The sequence below is a fragment of the Elephantulus edwardii genome, unplaced genomic scaffold (assembly GCF_000299155.1).
Source record: "Elephantulus edwardii isolate Elephantulus edwardi_28Jun2011 unplaced genomic scaffold, EleEdw1.0 scaffold00138, whole genome shotgun sequence".
NCBI lineage: Eukaryota > Metazoa > Chordata > Mammalia > Macroscelidea > Macroscelididae > Elephantulus > Elephantulus edwardii.
Genome location: NW_006399888.1, coordinates 7,926,163 through 7,946,661, shown reverse-complemented (window position 1 = coordinate 7,946,661; position 20,499 = coordinate 7,926,163). Strand labels below are relative to the sequence as shown.

Sequence of the window (20,499 nt, the reverse complement as noted above, 5' to 3'; positions counted from 1 at the left end):
TACATCTTGGGCTCTGAGCGAGAAACACTGACGCCCTCTGCAGAGTAGCTCGAGGATGCCGGTGCATGCCAGGCGGTTCATCCGTCACGTAGGAGAGTCAGAGCACCATCTCCTCGGCAGCTTTTCATGCCCATGGCTGGGGGAGGTGTACATGTAGCTGGGGGAGGTACATACACGTGCACGCACACATTCAAGTCACTGAATTGCGTGACTCCACTTCTCCTAATTGTTAACGAGTTGATAGTGAATTGAGTCCAGCTCTTGATGACCCTGTGTGTGGCAGAGCAGAACTGTTCTCTGTGGAGTTTCAGTGGCTGATTTTATGCCAGTGAGTTGCCAGGCATTTCTTCTGAGGCTGAGCACCTCCAGGTGCACGCAAACCACCAACTCCGGGCAGCAGCAGAGTGCATCAGTTCTTTGCACCCCTCAGGGGTTCCATCCTCTAATTATTACCCCTCCTCGGCAGCTCTGGTGGCCTAGTGGTAAGAAGCTATTCTGCAATCCCAAAGGTACATGTTTCGAATCCACCAGCTGCTACATGGAATAGAGGCTTGCTGTAGCTGTTGTTATGTGCTGTTGAGTCCACTACTACTCATAGCAACCCTATGAATAATGGCTCTGAGCGTTGCTTCTTCTTGTTGCTAAGTGTTGAGTCAAGTGCCACTCATAACGACCTTATGAACCGCAGACCTGAACTCTGCCCTATCCTTTGCCAACCTCACAATCTCTGATGCACCCAAGCTGTAGTCACTGTGTCAGTCCACCTGGCTGAGGGTCTTTCTCCCTTTTGCTGTCCTCCCCCACCTTTCCAAGGATGATGCCATAGAATAGCTTCTCCTAGCAACATACCCAGTGCATGTGAGACTAACTTCCCAGTCCTTGCCTCCAAGGAGCGCTCTGGCTGCACCCTGAGACATATCTGTTTGTTCTTTCGGCTATCCTTGAGATATTCAGCACTCTTCTCCAACACACCACTGTTCAAAGGCCTCAGTGCTTCTTCTGTCTTCCTTAGTCATTGTCCAGCTCTCAGCAGCATAGCAAGTAATTGAAAAGACTGTGGTCTGAATCAAGCACACCTTAAACATTGCTTAGGATTCACTTTTCTTCTGCATCGATTTAAGCAAGTAGGTGCTCAGAGTTGCAATGTGGCATACCTGTCAGCTAACCAGAAGGTCAGCAGTTCAGACCCACCAGCAGCTTCTCTGGAGATAAACGTGGGTTTACGTCCCTACAACTTACAGCCTTTGAAGGCATAGAGAGCACTTCGACTCCGTCCTATAGTCAGAATCAGCAAGACAGCAACAGCCTTCATTTATGGAGAACAAGCGGCACCCAGTCCAGCATGTTCGTCTCTTTGTTTTATTTGCTTCTGGAATTGGGTATTGGAGCGTCTAGTTCACACACTGATACCGGCTGCCTCCCCTCTCTCTCTGGGCCGCTGCAGAACGAGGCACTTCATCCTTCATGGAACGTTCCACCTCCCCCTTCTGTGACCGGCCTCCTCTACCCTCGCTCCTGCAGGACTCAGTCCTGGCCCCCCTGTCACCAGTGCAGAAGGCCATGGTGACAAATAGATGCTGCAGGAGGATTTTTTTTCCTCCTTCCCTTTCTTTCCAGCCTTGGCATAAAATGGCCCAATGATGTTCTACTGCAGAATTCAATTTCACAGTTCACTTAGGTCCTTGATTACTCTGCCAAATTCAGATTAATGTGCATTTAACTAACATGGATCAGGGGAATCCTGGCTGGCAGCCAGCTGTAATCGCAGCGATTGATGGCTCGGTGGAGTTTTATGCCCTGTCCACCCTAGTGCACCACTGGTGAAATTGATTGATTAAATGAATTCATTGCTATAATTATTTGTAATTTTGATCCATCACAAGCCTGTGTCTGACCCTATCCTTGGGGATTTTCTTCTTGCTGTGGAGGGGACAGTCTAGCGGTGCTGTTAGCTGGGATTATTTATTCTCAGATAATACAGCCTTTCATTTTGCCATTCTTATTTTTGATCGGGTGGGAATAGAGGCACGAAGCAAAGCATTTCTCTAAGAATTCATTTGTATGCTGTGCTCAGAGGTGTCAGAAAATGGAAAACAAATGCATGGTATTAACTGTTTCACAAAGAGAGATCAAAATGTGGATATATTCTCCTCAGCATTTGAAAAGACTCCTGCAGAGAGAATTCCTCCCTGGAATATGTCTGATTCTCAGTGACAATTACAGTCCTCATAACACTGCAGCTAAGGTATCTGACAGCCCAGCCCGGGGTAAGCATTTGCAAAACGACAGGTCCAGCCTTCACTTAGGACATCACGCCACAGGCAAATGCCTCTGGGAAGTCTTTTCCTTTCCTTTTTTTTTTTTAAGTCAACTGGGACAGGTAGGGAAGAAAATGTGCAACAGTGAATGAATGAAAATCTAACTTTTCTGTAAATTTTCTTTAAAATCACAATTTAAAAAGAAAGAAAGAAAGTAGGCAGACCGTGGTCTTCTTCCTAGGAAATTACCTGCTCTCAGAGTCACAGGATCAGTTTCTTCAGAGGGGTAAGGAGGATACCTCAGTGGTATCTTTTTACTTGTTGTAATTTCTCCTGTAGGCAGGCTCCCCACCCCTGCTTCTCACTCCCTTGCCTTTGGCATATAAGGTCTGTAAAAGTAGGTATTAGATTTGCTGGAAATGGCCAGAAGCATGAACCCGATGAGAGAGACACTAGATTCGTTTACTAAATATGATAAATTTAGCTGATCCAATCCCCTGCATCATGGTTTCATAGCTTTACATTGTTGTTGTCAGCTGCCCTCAACCTCGTGTATAACTAGATCAAACCATTCTGATCCACAGTGCTCACAGACTGATATTTTCCCCCAGCCAGGCCTTTCTTCCTAGTCTCTCTTAGTCCAGGTGCTCTGCTGACACATGTCAGCAACAGAGCAACACACAAGTCCCACTGGCAGAGGGTTTCATTCTGAAGTATGTTAGTTGGGAATCAAACCTGGATCTCCCACCAAAAAACAAACAGACAAAAAAACACAAATAAGAATTGGCCTGCTCATGTGGTAAGGAACAACTCGGCCAATGCAAGAGTCATATGGTTCAAATCTACCAGCTGCTCCCAGAAAAATGGACTCCTTCCATGTGATTTTCAGCTTCTGAAAACCCGCTGGAGGGTCAGCTACGAGTCAGTAGTACTGACTTGATTTGTCATAACAACAACATTTGTAAATTGGGTTTTATAAAAAACATTGCACATTTGAAACCTAACCCCTCTGAAGGTTGTTCTTGTAGGTATAAACATGGGGGGGGGGTGTGCACACGTACACGTGCATCTGCACAAACTCATCACTTTTGACCACTCATTTTAAAAAATAGGATGTGATGGAAAACATCATATAGAATAGGACAAGATTTCAGTTTGCTGTTTGTACTGTGAGTCATGGGCGACCAATGACCCCTAACAACAGCACTCACTCACCTCTCACCCTCATTGCCCTGAGTTGCCATCCAATCAGAACGCACCAGCGGGCTGTCAAAGGCTGTAAATCATGCAAGAGGATATTGCCCATTTTTCCTTCTCAGAAAAACTAGTGAATTTGAACCTCTTGCCTTTGGGGAGGCAGGAGAGCACCATACCCACTAGGCCACCAGAACTTCTTGATAAACAAATTATTTTAAAAGTTTAAGAACCACTTAGGAGGATGAAGGAGCCTTCTCCCAGAAAGCTTGGGTTGACAATCATTGTTTACATGAACACAAAGCTTTGTCTTGACCACAGTGAAAATGCAAAGAAATTAATTACTTACATAGATGTTGAACTCATTTTACTGTTATGATTTCTCATTTTAATATGTTTTTGGCTGATATATCCAAGCCAGAGCTTTTTAAAAAAAAATTCCCTTACTTTTTCATCTGTCCTCATACTCCAGACATAGTCATCCATCATTTTCTGGCCCAATTCTTGCATTTTGCTCTGGGCTGTTCAGACATCTGGACCCCAAATGAAACAGCCTACCCAGACCCAGACTTTTCCCTTTAGTTAGCGCTACATGGCAAACCTGCTAGCCTGCCACATTCTCCTCTTATCATTGAGCTTAGCTCTGTGAATTTATTAAGATCCTGGTTTTACAGTGGAATTGCCTGCATTTGAATACCAGCTCCATTTCTTAGAAACTTTGGGATCTTTGCATGATCTACCTAAGCCTGCTGTGCCTCAGTCTCTTTATCTGTAAAATGGGACAATTGTAGGGTCTGTCTCATTGAGTAAGGATGAAGTGAAGTGAAGAAGTGATGTATTGAATTATTTTGGTAGTGAACAGTACTGACTACCCCAAGGACTGTCTTTCAGGGATTGCAAAGGGGCTCCTTAGAGGGAAGGATGGTGAAACTTCATCTCACAGATTTTTGGAATGTTGTCAGGAGGAACAAATCCTTAGAAAAGAACATCAGAGGAAGACCTTCAATGAGTTACAGTAATTGTAACTAACAATAGACAGAGACTGTGAAGATGACACAGGATTCTGATCTGTTGTTCACAAGGTTCTGATCTGGTTTTGATCATAGAGTTTCTAGGAGTCATAATTGACTCAAGAGTACATAACGACAACTGTATCTCATTGTCAAATATAAGATTAAAATGCTATTATGTCCCTAAATTATCTCAGAAGAGTCACAAGCACATGAAACAATAATGCTAGACATTATTCTCAGTATTAATACATTGATATTCTCACAAGGATAGATTTCTAATGGAGCAGTTGCTTGCTGAAATGAGCCCTAAACCAGCTCCAGTAAAAAGTCTGTGTGTTTTAGGAAAGAGAGAGTATCCCAGTTTTGATATAGATAGACCTCATTGCAGGCCTATAATACCAGTTGAACAGCTGGAAATCTAGAGATACCCTTTCACTGGGCATGAAGGGCTGGCCTGAGCAGGACTGAGCTGCATAATCCTCTTGGGAATGTGGGATGTTTACCTTGGGTTCCTTGAGAACAACTTCACCTCCCTGAGCCTCAATTTTCTCGTGTAAAGGATGGATACATTGCCTACTGATTGACTCTAAAAGTAACAAAGAACAAGGCATCCTGAAAATGTGTGGACCAGTGATAACACCCTCGCAGAACTCACAGTCAGATCACCAAGATCTGGCCATCATCCAGACCCATAAAGAACTACACATTTTTCCTTCACAAAAATCAAAGCTTGGTCCAGATCCTCTCCTTGAGCTATGGGAGGCCAAGGGGAAGCTTGGTAAGCCCTTCACCTTAGGCAAACAGTCAGTTCTCCTTTACATCTCAAGTCAGAGTCTTTACATTGTTTTCTATAGTAGAGGTAAGTCCCACAGATGTTATCTTGAAGGGTTCTTGTCTTCCATGAGCAGCTAAGAAAGACAATAACCCGGTTTTGTCTTGAAGACCTCATTTCAAAGATGTTTCACTCCCAGCAAAAAAAGTCTGCTTTCATCTTTAACTGGAAATTGTCTCTTCTCAGGGGTGTTCTCACATCACATGCTCACTGTCCGCCTGGACCCTAATCCCACTTGAGGACAGCAATAAGGAAGAGAAGGGGCTCATGAAGGGAGAAACGGCCTCAGGGAGTTCCACAGGATGCAGCTTTTGTATTTGTCCTCTATCACCAGAGATCATCTGTAAATGCTCCGGAGAAATGGATTCCATTCCGCAGTGCAGGAGTAGTTCCACAAGGAAGTGGCAGGGAGGGGAGGGTTTCCCTGGCACCTGGCACACGGTGACTTACTCCAGGGGACGTGTGCAAACAGAACAGCCAGAGATCTCTCTTGCCCCACCTGGTTTTGCACAGTAGCCTGGATTTGGCTAAGCTTGAGCTTAATTCAAAGGAAGAATCCAACTGTCTAACCTATTATTATTGTTGCTGTTGTTAGTTGCCATCCTTTGACACTGATTCATGGCTACCCCTGGGTACAGATTCGGCATAGACCTTCAGGAATAAGATCCCCAGGACTGTTGCTGTTGTTGTTGTTATGTGCCATCGAGTCTATTGCAACTCATAGCGACCCTATGTACAATAGCTCTGACTCCTGCTCTATCCTGAGCCAACACCTACTCCAGGCACTGAATCATTCTCCATTAGGCCTCTCTCTTGCCCTACTATAATTGGCACATAAAATAATTCCTTAAAACTGAAAAGAGTCTCTCTGCTCCTCGTCTATCCAGATTGCCCTCTCTTCTTGTGCAGCCTCAGCCGCATCCCTGAGACACGATGGTGAAGGTCGGAGTAAACGGATTTGGCCGTATTGGGCGCCTGGTCACCAGGGCTGCTTTTCACTCTAACAAAGTGGATATTGTCGCCATTAATGATCCCTTCATTAACCTCAACTACATGGTCTATATGTTACAATATGATTCCACCCATGGCAAGTTCAATGGCACTGTCAAGGCTGAGAATGGGAAGCTGGTCATCAATGGGAAAGTTATCACTATCTTCCAGGAGTGAGATCCCGCCAACATCAAGTGGGGTGATGCTGGTGCTGAGTATGTTGTGGAGTCCACTGGTGTCTTCACAACCTTGGAGAAGGCTGGGGCTCACTTGAAGGGTGGTGCCAAACAGGTAATAATCTCTGCACCTTCTGCCGATGTCCCCATGTTTGTGATGGGCGTGAACCATGAAAAGTATGATAACTCTCTCAAGATTGTCAGCAATGCCTCCTGCACCACCAACTGCTTGGCTCCCCTGGCCAAGGTCATCCATGACAACTTCGGCATTGTAGAGGGACTCATGACCACAGTCCATGCCATCATTGCCACCCAGAAGACTGTGGATGGCCCCTCTGGAAAGCTGTGGCGTGATGGCCGTGGAGCTGCCCAGAACATCATCTCTGCATCTACTGGCGCTGCCAAGGCCATGGGCAAGGTCATCCCTGAACTGAATGGGAAACTTACCGGCATGGCTTTCCATGTCCCCACCCCCAATGTGTCAGTTGTGGACCTGACCTGCCGTCTGGAGAAAGCTGCCAAATATGATGACATCAAGAAAGTAGTAAAGCAGACATCAGAAGGGCCCCTCAAGGGCATTCTGGGATACACTGAAGACCAGGTTTTCTCCTGTGACTTTAATAGTGACACCCACTCTTCCACCTTCGATGCTGGGGCTGGCATTGCCCTGAACAACCACTTTGTCAAACTCATTTCCTGGTATGACAATGAATTTGGCTACAGCAACCAGGTGGTCGACCTGATGGTTCACATGGCCTCCAAAGAGTAAGATCCCCTTGGACCACCAGCCCCAGCAATAGCACTAGGAGAGAGAGAGAGAGACCCTCAGCTGCTGGGGAGTCCTTGCCCCAACTTGATCCTCCCACACACTGAAAATCTCACATCCTTGACACAAGTTTCCATCAAATCCCCCTGAGAAAGGGGAGGGGCTTGGCGAGCCCATCCTGTCATGTACCATCAATAAAGTACACTGTACTCAGCCAAAAAAAAAACAAAACTGAAAAGAGACCACAGAACTCTGCTGCTCTTAACACTCTGATTTGTTCCTATTTAAACCTCATATTGATACAGTCAAGTTGATTGTACAGTCCAGATCATTTTTACCTCTCTGAAATCATGCCTTTCTTTTTTCAGCCTTGCGAGCAGGCATTATAAACTCAGGCCCTTTGCACATGCTCTTTGCTCTTCCTGGAGCCCTCTTCTTTCTGATGTTCTCAAGGCCTCCCCTCACTGGTCTCAGGTCTTTGCTCATGTGCCATTCTGTCAGAGAGATCCTTCCTGAAATGCTGGTTTTATATAGTACCATTTGCTTGCTAAGAAAGCAATTAAGGGAGTTTTTTGTGCTTTTTTAAAAAAAATGAGTGAAAGAACTATTTTTCATGGAAAGATGTTTTATTTTCCGTTCAATTATACAAATAGATATTATAGATGAAATTATTCTCAGCATCAGAAGACAAATAGCATTATAAAGTGATAAAAATAATCAGGCAGGGTAAAAATTCTAAAACCGTATTCTTTTCTAACAGAATAATAAGTCATTAAATTGTTGGGAAATGGAAGTCAGTTGGGTACCAAGCTGAGCTACCAACTCAAAGGCACGCAGTTCGAATCCACCAGCGACACAATGGGGAGAGATGAGCAGTCTCCCCCCATGCAATTTACAGCCTCTGAAAACCCACTGGAGGGTCAGTTCAACTCAATGGTAAATAATAGCATAATGCCAACAACATTTGTAACCAGATCATTATTTTTGTGCAGTTAGTGCTTGAGAGCCTTTTTTCCCCAAAATTGTAAGTACGCCTTCCCTTGTGAGAAAAATTTAAATTATCAATGTATTCAACAACTTCCGTTACTTGCCACAATCATGTTCATGCCTCAGGCTTCAAGAGATTTCATGTATTATTATTGTTGTTGTTGTTGTTGTTGTTGTGTACTGCAGAGTTCAAACTCATGACTGACCTTCCAGCAGGTTTTCAGAAGCAGTAAAATCACACAGGAGATTGTCCATCTTTCTCCAAAGGAGCAGCTGATAGATTCAAACCCCATACCTTTCCGTTGGCAGGGCGACAATTCTTTACCACTAAACCACCAGAGCTTCCTGGGGATTTAATGGTGTTGTGTGCTGTAGGGTCAGAACGGACCCATATCTGACCCTCTAGTGAGTTTTTAGAGGCAGTAAATTGCACAGAGGTGGATTGATTCAGTGACTGGCGTAATCGGGATGGGTGTGTCGGAGGCAGTGAGATTGGCACAGGATAGAGCAGGGTTTAGGGCTGTTGTACACAGGGTCGTTATGAGTCACAAGTGACTCGATGGCACACAACAACAACAACAAATTGCAGAGAAGGAGAATGCCCATCCTTCTCCCTCAGAGCAGCTGCTAGATTTGAGCTGCATTATGTAAAGGAGAAAAAGCACGGGTGAAGCTAGATGTTTAGGAGGGCCAAGAAATGCTAACAGCAAGAGTTACTTGAGGCATCACAAGGTAAGTTTCTCTCACCATCAAGGATGCTTCATCCAACATCCACTAAGTCGGGTTGATTAACTAGCCAACTGGAGGCATCACATTCAAATAGAGTCTTTCTGTCTTCACAGGTGGATTATGACCGAGCACAGATGGTCCTCAGCCCTCCACTGTCCGGGTCTGACACCTATCCCAGGGGCCCTGCCAAACTACCTCAAAGTCAAAGTAAAGCGGGCTATTCCCCAAGCAGCCACCAGTACTCGTCCGGGTACCACAAAGCCTCTCTATACCACCACCCCTCTCTGCAGACCAGTTCCCAGTACATCTCCACAGCTTCTTACCTGAGTTCTCTCAGCATCTCGTCCAGCACCTACCCGCCCCCCAGCTGGAGCTCCTCCTCAGACCAGCAGCCCTCCAGGGTATCCCATGAACAGTTCCGGGCTGCTTTGCAGCTGGTGGTCAGCCCAGGAGACCCCAGGGAGTACTTGGACAACTTTATCAAAATCGGGGAAGGGTCCACTGGCATTGTGTGCATCGCCACGGAGAAGCACACGGGGAAGCAAGTGGCTGTAAAGAAAATGGACCTCCGCAAGCAGCAAAGACGAGAACTGCTTTTCAACGAGGTAAACGGCATGTGTTCTCCATCACCCCTTTTCTGTATATTAGCCAGCGTGGTTTTCCACTTTCTCATTTGCGTTTTCCACTGAGAACTAAAATGTACATGCTGGGGCGAAACATAAATATTTGTGCCCAGGAAACACTATGCATTCTAAAGTAATATCCCTTTTATAATTATTTTGAGAGACTTGGGGAGAGAAATGATTTGGGGTTTTTGTGGGTAGGAAGGCAGAGTATTTTAAAGCTAACAAGTCAGGATTCCAAGGTGAGATTATGTATTATTAGCCTTTAATCAAAAATGAACAGCTGTATCTCACGATTCTTGGATCCATCTTGGGCCCCTTGACTGCTTTCATTTGGGAGTATTCTCTCACAAGGTGCAGAATTTAGTCTTTCAACTTACATCATTACTCTTTTAGCACTTTTGAGAGAGGTCCTTGACAACAGATTTCCCCAAGGCAATGCATATTTTAATGTCTTGAAACTACTGTTATCATGGCAGCATCCTAGTGAATGGAAATCATTGACAACTTCAGCCAGTAATTTAAAAAAAATTAAATATGTGCAGAAGTTGTGCTGAGCAGTCACTTCACGTTATGAAAATAGAATCAATTATGATTGTGGGCCCCTCTTGGAAGGCTGAAGTGAAGCCACCACTGTAACATGATTTGGGGCTTGTTCCCCACAGGGAAGGTCCCTCAAGATTTTGGTTTGCAGATCAACGGAAAAACTGAACTGGAGAAAAACTAGAAGACATTAGTTTATTGGACCAGAAAAATTTTTATTGAATTACTTTTCTAACTGTAATTTAATCAAAGTTTACAGAAAGGTTGGGTTTTCTTTCATCAACTGTTGCCATTTTTCTCCTTCCATTTCCCCTCTCTCAGTCCACTTTGCAATGCACCTCTAGTTCCAGATTGTTGTCATACATATAATGCCTAATCATGTATTCCTTTCAGACAGTCCTTCCCCTCATCTGTCCCAGTGAGTGTTCGAAACTTTCTGACCAGGAGGAAGAGGCCACACTGCACTAATTCCGGTGGCATTGGTCTCCAGAACCACCTCTGAGGCTGGAGAAAGCAGCTAACTCCTTTTCACACTCACACAAAAACCATCAACATGCAGCAAAATAAAGAATTACCTGGGCTGATGGGAAATGCTAGCAGTACACGAGCTTAACTTAAGGGGAACCATCACCTACCTGCTTGAAGCATGGCTAAAAACAATAGGGGGAACAGTCACTTTGCCCTTGTTGTGCGAAGAAACTGAAACCTACTGTTTTCCTAGGAGAAAAACAAATTTACAGGTATCCTTAGAGTATACAGGCCTAATAAAACTCTGCTACTTAACCTAAGTGTAGCCATTTGGGGATATTTATAGGATATACCATACACATAATTTCTCTCTAGATAAATTATTTCAAGTTAACTCCAAAAATTCAGCAAAAGTAGTCATCCTAGCAAGCAGATGCAAGTTAGTTTCTTAATACCCTGATCAAGGCCACTTTCTATACAGCAGGAGAAACAAACTTATCCATTCTGTGTTATCTTCATAATTACCAGCATTTTGTGCCATTGCTGTAGCTCTGTGCTGGTCCATCCCGGAGAGGTCCCCCATGTCCTCAGTGACCATATACTTCAACTAACCCTGATATCCCCCTCTGGTGATTGACCTTCTCTGGTGGCAGGCCTATAAAGTTTTTATTGAATAACTTTTAGAAGTCAATCGGCAGGCCTTTCTTCCTAGTCTTAGTTTGGAAACTCTGTTGAAACCTGTCCACCATGGCTGACCCTGGTGGTATATGAAATACAAGGTGGCATAACTTCTAGCATCTTGGCAGCATGCAGGCCCCATGGTACAAAGAGCGGATGGGTGATGGTTTTATGCCTCACTCACACTCAGTCACTGCTTTCAAGTAGATTCTAACGCACAGCTGACCCTCCATTGCGTTTCCAAGGCTAGACACATTGCATGGAAGGAGAGTACTGATCTTTCTCCCCCAAAAGCCACTGGTAGATTTGAATCAGCAGAGAGGTACAGCCTTTGGGTTAGCAATGCTCCTCTCTGTTATACCCCCGACTCTTCTTTTACCCATGTTTTTGTTGTTAAGTGTCGTCGAGTTGCTTGTGATTCATAGCAAACGTATTATGTATGACACCCCTAAACCCTGCTCTATCCTGTGCCAATCTCACTGTCACAGACGCACCTACCCCCACTACCCCAGTCACTGAATCAACCCACCTCATAGAAGATCTTCCCCTCCTGCGCTGTCCCTCCACACTCCCAAGCATGACGTCCTTCTCCAAGGACTGGTCCCTCTTTACAACATGTCCAAAGTATGTCAGATGAAGCTTCAGAATCCTTGCCTCCAAGGAGCAGCCTGGTTTAACCCTCTCCAGGGTGAACTTGTTTGTTTTCTTAGCAGTCCATGGTATATTCAATACTCTTCTCCAGCACCACAGCTCAAAGGCATCAATTCTCCTTCTGTCCTCTAACCTTTTATCCAAAGGTCCTATTTATTTTTACCTTCAAGATATATTTTTTGTATTCAACCCAAATCTCTCTGACAAAATGCAGACCTTCTACCAAGGAAATATTAAGTGGGCTTCATGTGACCCCTTCATGCCCACCAGTAATCCTACTTTGATTACTTCACTCTCTGGTGTTTACTTCCTGACTCTTGCCATGTGGGGAAGAGGGGACTCTTTTGCCAGGGCAGTCAGCAAAGGGTCTACAAAGTACATTCTAAAGAAGACCCTTAGGGGGTCACAGCCCCATTATACCATTAGCTAAACTTCCTTTTGCAAATGCAAAGCTTCCCATTATTCCACCTTCCACACACTACCCCTCCTTTCCTCTGTCTCTCTTGCTCTGATATCCGATTGACCTCCTGAACTTGCTAACTTGATTCCTTTTATTTCTACTGGGTGCCCTTGATGTAATTTTTTTTGGTCTGAATAAGTTATTTGCAATCAATATTTACCTATCAGTTGTGCTCAAGTGTGACCACAAAAAAGGAAAAGAGAACAAATATTTCCTTTCCTCTTCGTGAACTAAACACTGTCATTCCTTCTGTCCCAGGTTGTGATAATGCGAGACTACCACCATGACAACGTGGTTGACATGTACAACAGCTACCTTGTCAGCGATGAACTCTGGGTGGTCATGGAGTTTTTAGAGGGTGGTGCCTTGACAGACATAGTTACTCATACCAGGTACGTGTCTTCATTATCTAGGAAATAGTTAAGGTATTTCCTATTCTCTGCCAAAGAGCCTTGGTGGTGCAGTGGTTAAGTGCTTAAGTTGTTAACTTTGAGGTGAGTAATATGAACCCTAGCTGCCCTACAGAAGAAAGATAGACACCTCTGCTTCCATAACAATTATTGTTGTTGTTATATACTGTAAAACACCTATGCTGTTGTTGTTGTTATGTGCCATCGAGTCGCCTGTGACTCATAGCACTCCTATATACAACAGCCCTAAACTCTGCTCATAACACCTATAGAGTTATTATATACCATTGGTATTTAACACTCCTCCAGTGTGGGTTCAAGGCCACCAGCTGCTCTGTGGGAGAAGGATGGGCACTCTTTTCCCATGTGATTAACTGCCTCTGAAAACCCACCGGAGGGTCAGCTATGGGTCAGTTCCCGCTCCACCATAAACAATAAACAAAAGTGAGGGTTCAGAGATGGTAAATCACATGGAAAGAGATTACTCATCTTTCTCCTGAGGAACAACTGGTGGATTCAAACCGTGAGCCTTTGGGTTGGCAGCACACCTCTTTCCCACTGAGGACCAGACCTGCAAACGTTATGGGGCAGGTCTGTTCTATGAGGCAGATTTTTGGGGGTTTACTACTATCTGCCAAGAGGAGACCTCCAATGACAATCTTTATGAACGTTACCGTCTTAAATCCTACATTCTCCAGAGTACCTCCTGTAATGGTATCCATGTATGTTACACTCAATTACACCAGTATTACCCCTTCCCTCTGGAAGTTCATTTATGCACATTGATTTAAAATCAACAAGTATTTGGGACTGATGTTTTAGGACAAGTAATAAAATTATCTATTATTGTTCATACTTATTTCTAAAGCAAAGTTCCATGCCATCTCTGTATTCTAATACCATCAAGTAAAACTGAGGGGAGAAAAGAGGAAAAAAATCATGTCATGATAATGAACATGCAGAGACGAAAACAGTCTTCAGGTCTGTTTTTTAAACAGTCTTATAAGTCACTCGCTCACTCATTGCTGTCAAGTCTACTTCGACTTATAGCTGAGCCCCCAGCAGAATGCCCAGGCTGTAAATCACACAGGAAGAGGCTGCCTGTCTCCCTCCCATGGGGTGGTTGGTAGAAACAAAACACCAGAAAAGCTCGACCTTTTGGCTAGCAGCTCAACTCTCTACCGAGTGATTAATTACCATCCCCTGGATTCTCTGATACATTCAGCACCTTTTATGAGTCATGCTCTTCCCTAAGTACTGAGGTTACAGAAGTCACAAGATGAGTAAGACTCAAATGTCTTCCCTCAGAGAAGTCGTGGTTAAGAAATAAATACACATAATACTTGTGTAAAATGCTTGTCTGTTGGATACTTCTCTAAAACTGATCATTCAGATTAAGACACACTAGGAAGAAGGATTGGCCATCCACTTCTGAAATAGCAGGCCTCTGAAAACCCTATGTCCACTTGTTATACATCAGAGTTGGACAGTGACCAAGAAGGATAGAAGGAGAATTGATGCCTTTGAGCTGTGGTGTTGGAGAAGAGTATTGAGGGTACCATGGACTGCTAAGAAAACAAACAGATTCATCCTGGAGAGGATTAAACTGGGCTGCTCCTTGGAGGCAAGAATTCTGAGGCTCCTTCTAACATACTTTGGTCATGTTGTAAGGAGGGACCAGTCCTTCAAGAAGGACATCATGCTTGGGAGGGTGGAGGGACAACGCAGGAGAGGAAGACCCTCTATGAGGTGGATTGATTCAGTGACTGGGGTAATCGGGATGGGTGTGTCAAAGGTGGCGTGATTGGCACAGGACAGAGCAGAGTTTATGGCTGTTGTACATAGGGTCAATATGAGTCGCAAGCAACTCGACAGCACTTAACAACAACAACAATACTTGTGAAAAACTTTGTTAAAAGATGTGTCTACGTACCAGGGAAGAAATCTAAGTGTCTCCGAGATAATCAGGAATGATTTCCAGTAGAAGATTTCCTCTGAGATGGGTTACAAGAGATGAATAGACTGGATTTTGAGAGCTCCTGGACAAAATAAATGGGAAGAAATTGTACCAAATGAAGAAGAAAGAATATTTGCTAATGCTGAGCGTCTCAAAACTTAGTTTGCATGTGACTCATCTACGGATCTTATAAAACAGCTGCTATTGGCCAGGGAGAGATCGAGTTCAATGCCATCGAGTTAGAACCGACTCATAGCTGATGGTCCGTTGGATTTCAGAGGCTGTATACTACACACAAGATAATGCCCATCTTCCCCTTAAGGAGCCCCTGGTGGACTCGAACTTCCAGAGACGTGAGTGAAGCCTTTTGGGTTAGCAACACAGCTTCCTAAAGACTAAGCCAACAGAGCTCTCACCCAGGATGTGCTGATGCTGCTGGTTCATAAGCTTTACATGGGAACCAGAAAGTTCTAAATATCATGCAGATGATACAACCTCTCACAGAAAATGAAGAGGACTTGAAGGATTTGCTATAGAAGATCAAAAACTAAAGCCTTCAATATGGACTGCACCTTAACATTGTTGTTGTTGTTGTGTGTACTGTATAGTTGGAACCGACCCATAGCTGACTCTCTGGCAGGTTTCCAGAGGCAGTTAATCACACCAGAGGAGATTGCCCATCCTTCTCCCACGCAGCTGCTGGTGGCCTCAAACCATGTGTCCTCAGGATTACAGCACAGCATCTTGCCACTAGGCCACCAGAACTCCCCTTAACATTAGGAAAGCAAAAATCCTCATCACTTGACCAGAAGGCAACATCATAATAAATGAAGAAAAGATTGAAGTTGTCAGTAGTTGTTTTACTCAGATTTATAATCAACACACATTGTAGTAACAGTCAAGAAATTGAAAGGTATGTTGGTTTGAGAAAATCTGCTAACAGAGACCTTTCCAAAGTGCTAAAGACCAATAATGTGAGTTTAAAGATTAAGGTACTCCTGATCAAAGCCAGGGCATTTCTAATTTATTCCTAGGAATAAAGAATGATTAAAAGTGACAGAATAAGAATCAATGCCTTTGAAACGTGGTATTGGCCAAGACCATTGAATATCCCATGAACTTCCAAAAGAACAAACTAGTCTGTCTTGGAGAAAATTAAGCCAGGGTGGTTTGGTTTTTAGTTTTTCTTTTGGTTTTTTTTTTAGAATCAAGGATGATGAAACTTCATCTCACATACCTTGGACATATTGTCAAAAGCGACCAGTCCTTGAGGAAAAGGCTGATCACACTGGGAAAGGTGGAAAGTCTGAACAAAAGAGGGAGACTCTCAACTAGATGGATAGACCAGTGACTGTACCGCTGGGTTTGACATAGCAGAGATCTTGAGAATGGTATAAGACGGGGCAGCGTTCAGATCTGTTGTTCACAGCGTCATTATGAGTCATAGTTAATTTATTGATGCCTAATAACAACAAGAAACAGACACAACCTAGTCAGTATGGGAGACTTTAAGCTTAAGTTTCATCTTGCAGTTATACAAAATGCTAAAAGAGCTGAAAGAAAAAGAGGTGTTGAGTGTTAATGGTTCCCTGATTGGACATGGATTCAGGTGAGAAATAACAGGTGGAAAGCAAGGGAACAGGGAAGCACTGGAGAGCTTTGGAGGAGAGACTGATGTGAGGTCAATGCTCAGTCACAGCTCAACAGCTCTGCTATAGTTGTACCGTCAAGTTGGAACCAACCCACAGCTGACCCTCTGACGGGTTTTCAGAGGCGGCTATTTGCGCAGGAGGAGACTGCCCATCTTTCACCTGCGGAGAGGCTGGTAGATTCAAACCACGTGCCTTCGGGATTGCAGTGCAGCTTCTTGCCAGTCAGCCACCTGAGTTCTCTGGCCCTTATAGCTGTTTTGGTAAACTATCTGAAAACAAAGGGGTGAGGGTCAAGAGATGTACTTTTATTGCCTGGTTCTCAGCTGTCAGATTCCTGTTGGTGCAGACTCAGGGCACACCCACTGCACCCCACTAAAGAGTACCTCCAAACCCAATGTACGTGCACGAAGCAAATATATACAAAGAATGCATGCAAGCCATTTAAATATTATAAGGAAAAGAGATATTTGCAGTGAATAAATCACCGATTTTATAATTTTTTAAAAAAACAATAGAGTTTCTCAGATCATCTTAATTTATACACATGTACATACTGGAGGAAACCTAAGAATAAAATAGAAGGGTTTGATTTTTGTGGTTGTTGATTGCCTTCGAGTCGAGCATGACCCATGGCGACCCTGTGAACAAAAGGCCTGAAGCCCTTCTACAACCATTGACAGCAAAGTTCATCGATTTTCCAGAGGTATGTTGTTTAAAAAGTGGTTGCCACTCCTGCTTCCAAACCTGTCATAGTATGTTATTGTTGTTGTGTGCCTTTGAGTCGCCTGTGATGCATAGACACCCTATATGTACGGCAGCTCTTAACCCTTTCCTGTCCTGAGCCTGTCTCACTAATTCTGACACACCAACCCCCATTGTCCCAGTCCTTGGAGAAGAACATCATGTTCAGATGGGTAAATGGACAGCACAGGAGAGGAAGACTGCGGATGAGATGGATTGATACAGAGACTGGGGGAATGAGGTTTCATTAGACCTTGTAATAAATTACATTAATCAGTGTTACTCAATATTATAAAGTAAAATGTCCATGGATGTTAAAATGCAAATGCAATATGACATGTAAGCTTCCACTCAAATAAAAACTGTTCTAAACAATAATAAGACAACTATGATTTACATAGAAAATAAGTCATCAAAATATATCCAAGGAACAGATGGATTGAGGGAGTTTCTGATAGCTATACGTGTCTCTTAGAGTTCTTTTTTATGAAGATCCATTTCAGTTGTTACCCATGGAAGCCAACTAAGGAGTGGCCTCTCTGTAATCTATTGTATTTTCTAATAGATTTTAACCAACCATGCCCACTAAGTTACCCTCTTTAAAGGCAGAGGAGCTTCAGAGAGCAAGAAGAAATCGTGCACCACAGTACACATTTGGAATCTAAACTCTGACAACTAATCCCTGAGAGGGTTTCCCACAGCCAATATTCCATATGCTGCTTTCCTGAGTGACTGATTGGTTAGCTGATCAAACACCTAACAGCTTCCTCCTCAGTGTGTGATCTAAAAATAAGCGTCATCCACATCACCTGGGAAGTTGATAGAAATGCACTCTCAGACCCAACCCAGGCCTGAAAACCAAAACCCTTAGTGGTGGCAACATTTCAGCAGCAAATAGGGGCAAAAACCTACTCTGCAGGGTCTCCACAGCTAGAAAGCGTTACAGGAGCAGACATGTTTCTCCATCAGAGTAGCTAGGATTCCAACCATTGACCTTTTGACTCAGAGCCAAGCACTTTAACCACAGTGCCACCAAAGGTCCTTATTCAAGACCGACTGAAAGAAAGCCACAATTTGCTGGACACTCTTATGCAGATGGCACAACCCTGCTTGCTGAAACTGAGGAGGACCTGAAGCGCTTGCTGCAGAAGGTCAAGGACTGCAACCTTCAATATGGATTGAAGCTCAACATCAAGAAAACAAAGATTCTCACCACTGGACCAACTGGCAGCATCATGATAGATGATGAAGAGATTGAGATTGTTGACAGCTTCAATTTGTTTGGCTCTACAATCAACGTTCTTGGTACCAGCAGCCAGGAAATAAAAAGACATAGTGCATTGGGAAAGTATGCTGTCAGAGACCTCTCCAAAATACTAAAGAGCAATGATGTCAGTCTGGAGACTAAGGTGTGCCTGATACAGGCCATGGTCTTCAATTACTTGCTATGTGTCAAAAAGCTGGACAATGACTATGGATGATAGAAAGAGAATTGATGCCTTTGAGTTGTAGTGCTGGAGAAGAGTATTGAATATACCATGGACTCTTAGAAGAACAGACAATTTTGTCCTAGAGAGGGTGAGACCAGGCTGCTTCTTGGAGGCAAGGATTCTGAAGTTTTGTCTGACATACTTTGGACATTTTGCAAGGAGTAACTAGTCCGTGGAGAGGGACATCATGCTTGGGAGGGTGGAGGGACAGCACAAGAGAGGAAGACCCTCGATGAGATGGATTAATTCAGTGATTGGGATAATGGGATAGCTGTGCAGAGACAATAAGATTGGTACAAGATAGAGCAGGTTTAGGGCTGTTGTACATAGGGTCATTATGAGTTGCAGGTAACTTGACAGCACATAACAATAACAAACATGCTTATTTATACTGAAGTTAGAGCGCTAACCTAGGACCTTCATAAATTACATTATATTTGATTTCCAGGAAACACAGTGTTCCAGAAGGGCCAGAAAAGTGGCACGTTCTTCATGCTTTTTAAAATTTAATCTCCACTCTCCTCTTTAAGTGGGTGTTAATGTTTGACAGATGATGAAGCTATGAGTCAGAGATGAGAAGTATCTCGCTCAAAATCACACGTTTGATAATTGATGGAGCTAGACTCTGAATTTGAATTTGACTTCAGAACTGAGATGTCTTTCTACCATGCCAGCTCTCCTCCCCTCAGGAGTAGAAATGCATCAGTCGTTTGTCATTTGCCCTGATTATTTCCAAACCACATAGTTAGGAATGATAGGTGATCCCCCCCAGTTAGTTATTAGGGATTTGACACAATTAAGTTTTGCTACAATTGACCAGTGAAGAATCTTCTTTTTATGCCAGCTTCAAATAATCTACATTTTACGAATCCTCTTGAAGCTGGTAGTTTTAAAATTCGAGCTAAACCCTCCTGCTGATGTTCCCAACCTCTGAGGGACGTAGTCTTGGCAGATGTGAAAATTCTCATCTGCAAACTTGTCTAACAGACTCCCTGCAAAAACTGAGAACTAAGAGGTGGTGGGTTTCATGTTTCAGACGAAAACTTTCCTTCTCACCTGCTTCTCTGTGACGCTGATCTATTGCTGTAAGAGCGTGTTTTAAGAGAGAGGCACGTCTCATTATATTCATCAGTTGTATGTCTTCAACATTCTCGAAGGGTTTTACTTTTGAATCACATGTGACTCGGTCATAATTTGCTGACATCTACAAGACTGAAGCTCACGTTAATGTCTGTTTCCTTGTGACGCTGAGTTGAAATTCACTTGTGATTACTTCATCTTCCTAAGGCAGACCTTACACTTGGTCTTCAACTTCTTCTCTCTCCTGAGAACCTCATCTGCATGCCAGACAGTGTGTTTCAGGTGCTATGTCTGTCAGCATTCTTCAGGGAAACAGAACAATAGATGTAACTAGCTAACCTAACCAACCAGTTGCCTTCAAGATGATGCCAACTCATGGTGACTCCATGTGTGTGGATAGAATTGTGCTTCCCGGGAATTCATGGCTGGGAGCTTTTAGAAGCAGATCATCAGGTATTTCTTCTGAAGGACCTCCAGGTTTGAACCAACAGTCTTTCAGTCATCAGCTGGGTGCTTAACCATTTAAGCTACATAGATACATTTATTTTAAGAAATTGACACAAGTGCGTGTAGGGGCTTGTAAGTCCAGAATTTGTAGGTTGGGGGTTCTGTCTCTCTGTCATTAAGATCCATGTATGATTGAACAAATGGCCGGGTCAAGTGGACACGCAGATACTCCATAGATAACTATATTTTAAAGAATTGACACAAGTGATTATAGGGGCTTGCAAGTCCAGAATCTGTAGCTCTCTCCTCTCTTCTCCTCTCCTCTCCTCTCCTCTCCTCTCCTCTCCTCTCCTC

The 20,499-nt window shown here is 43.7% G+C and overlaps 1 protein-coding gene across 1 annotated transcript in view; it reads left to right on the top strand.

Moving 5' to 3' along the window:
- PAK7 (p21 protein (Cdc42/Rac)-activated kinase 7) overlaps window positions 1–20,499 on the top strand; it is a 383,566-nt gene that overhangs the window by 330,514 nt on the left and 32,553 nt on the right. Inside the window, exons 5-6 of the mRNA XM_006894246.1 lie at window positions 9,059–9,550; window positions 12,627–12,760. Of these exons, the coding sequence (XP_006894308.1) occupies window positions 9,059–9,550; window positions 12,627–12,760 (626 nt within the window). The remainder of the gene's footprint in view (window positions 1–9,058; window positions 9,551–12,626; window positions 12,761–20,499) is intronic.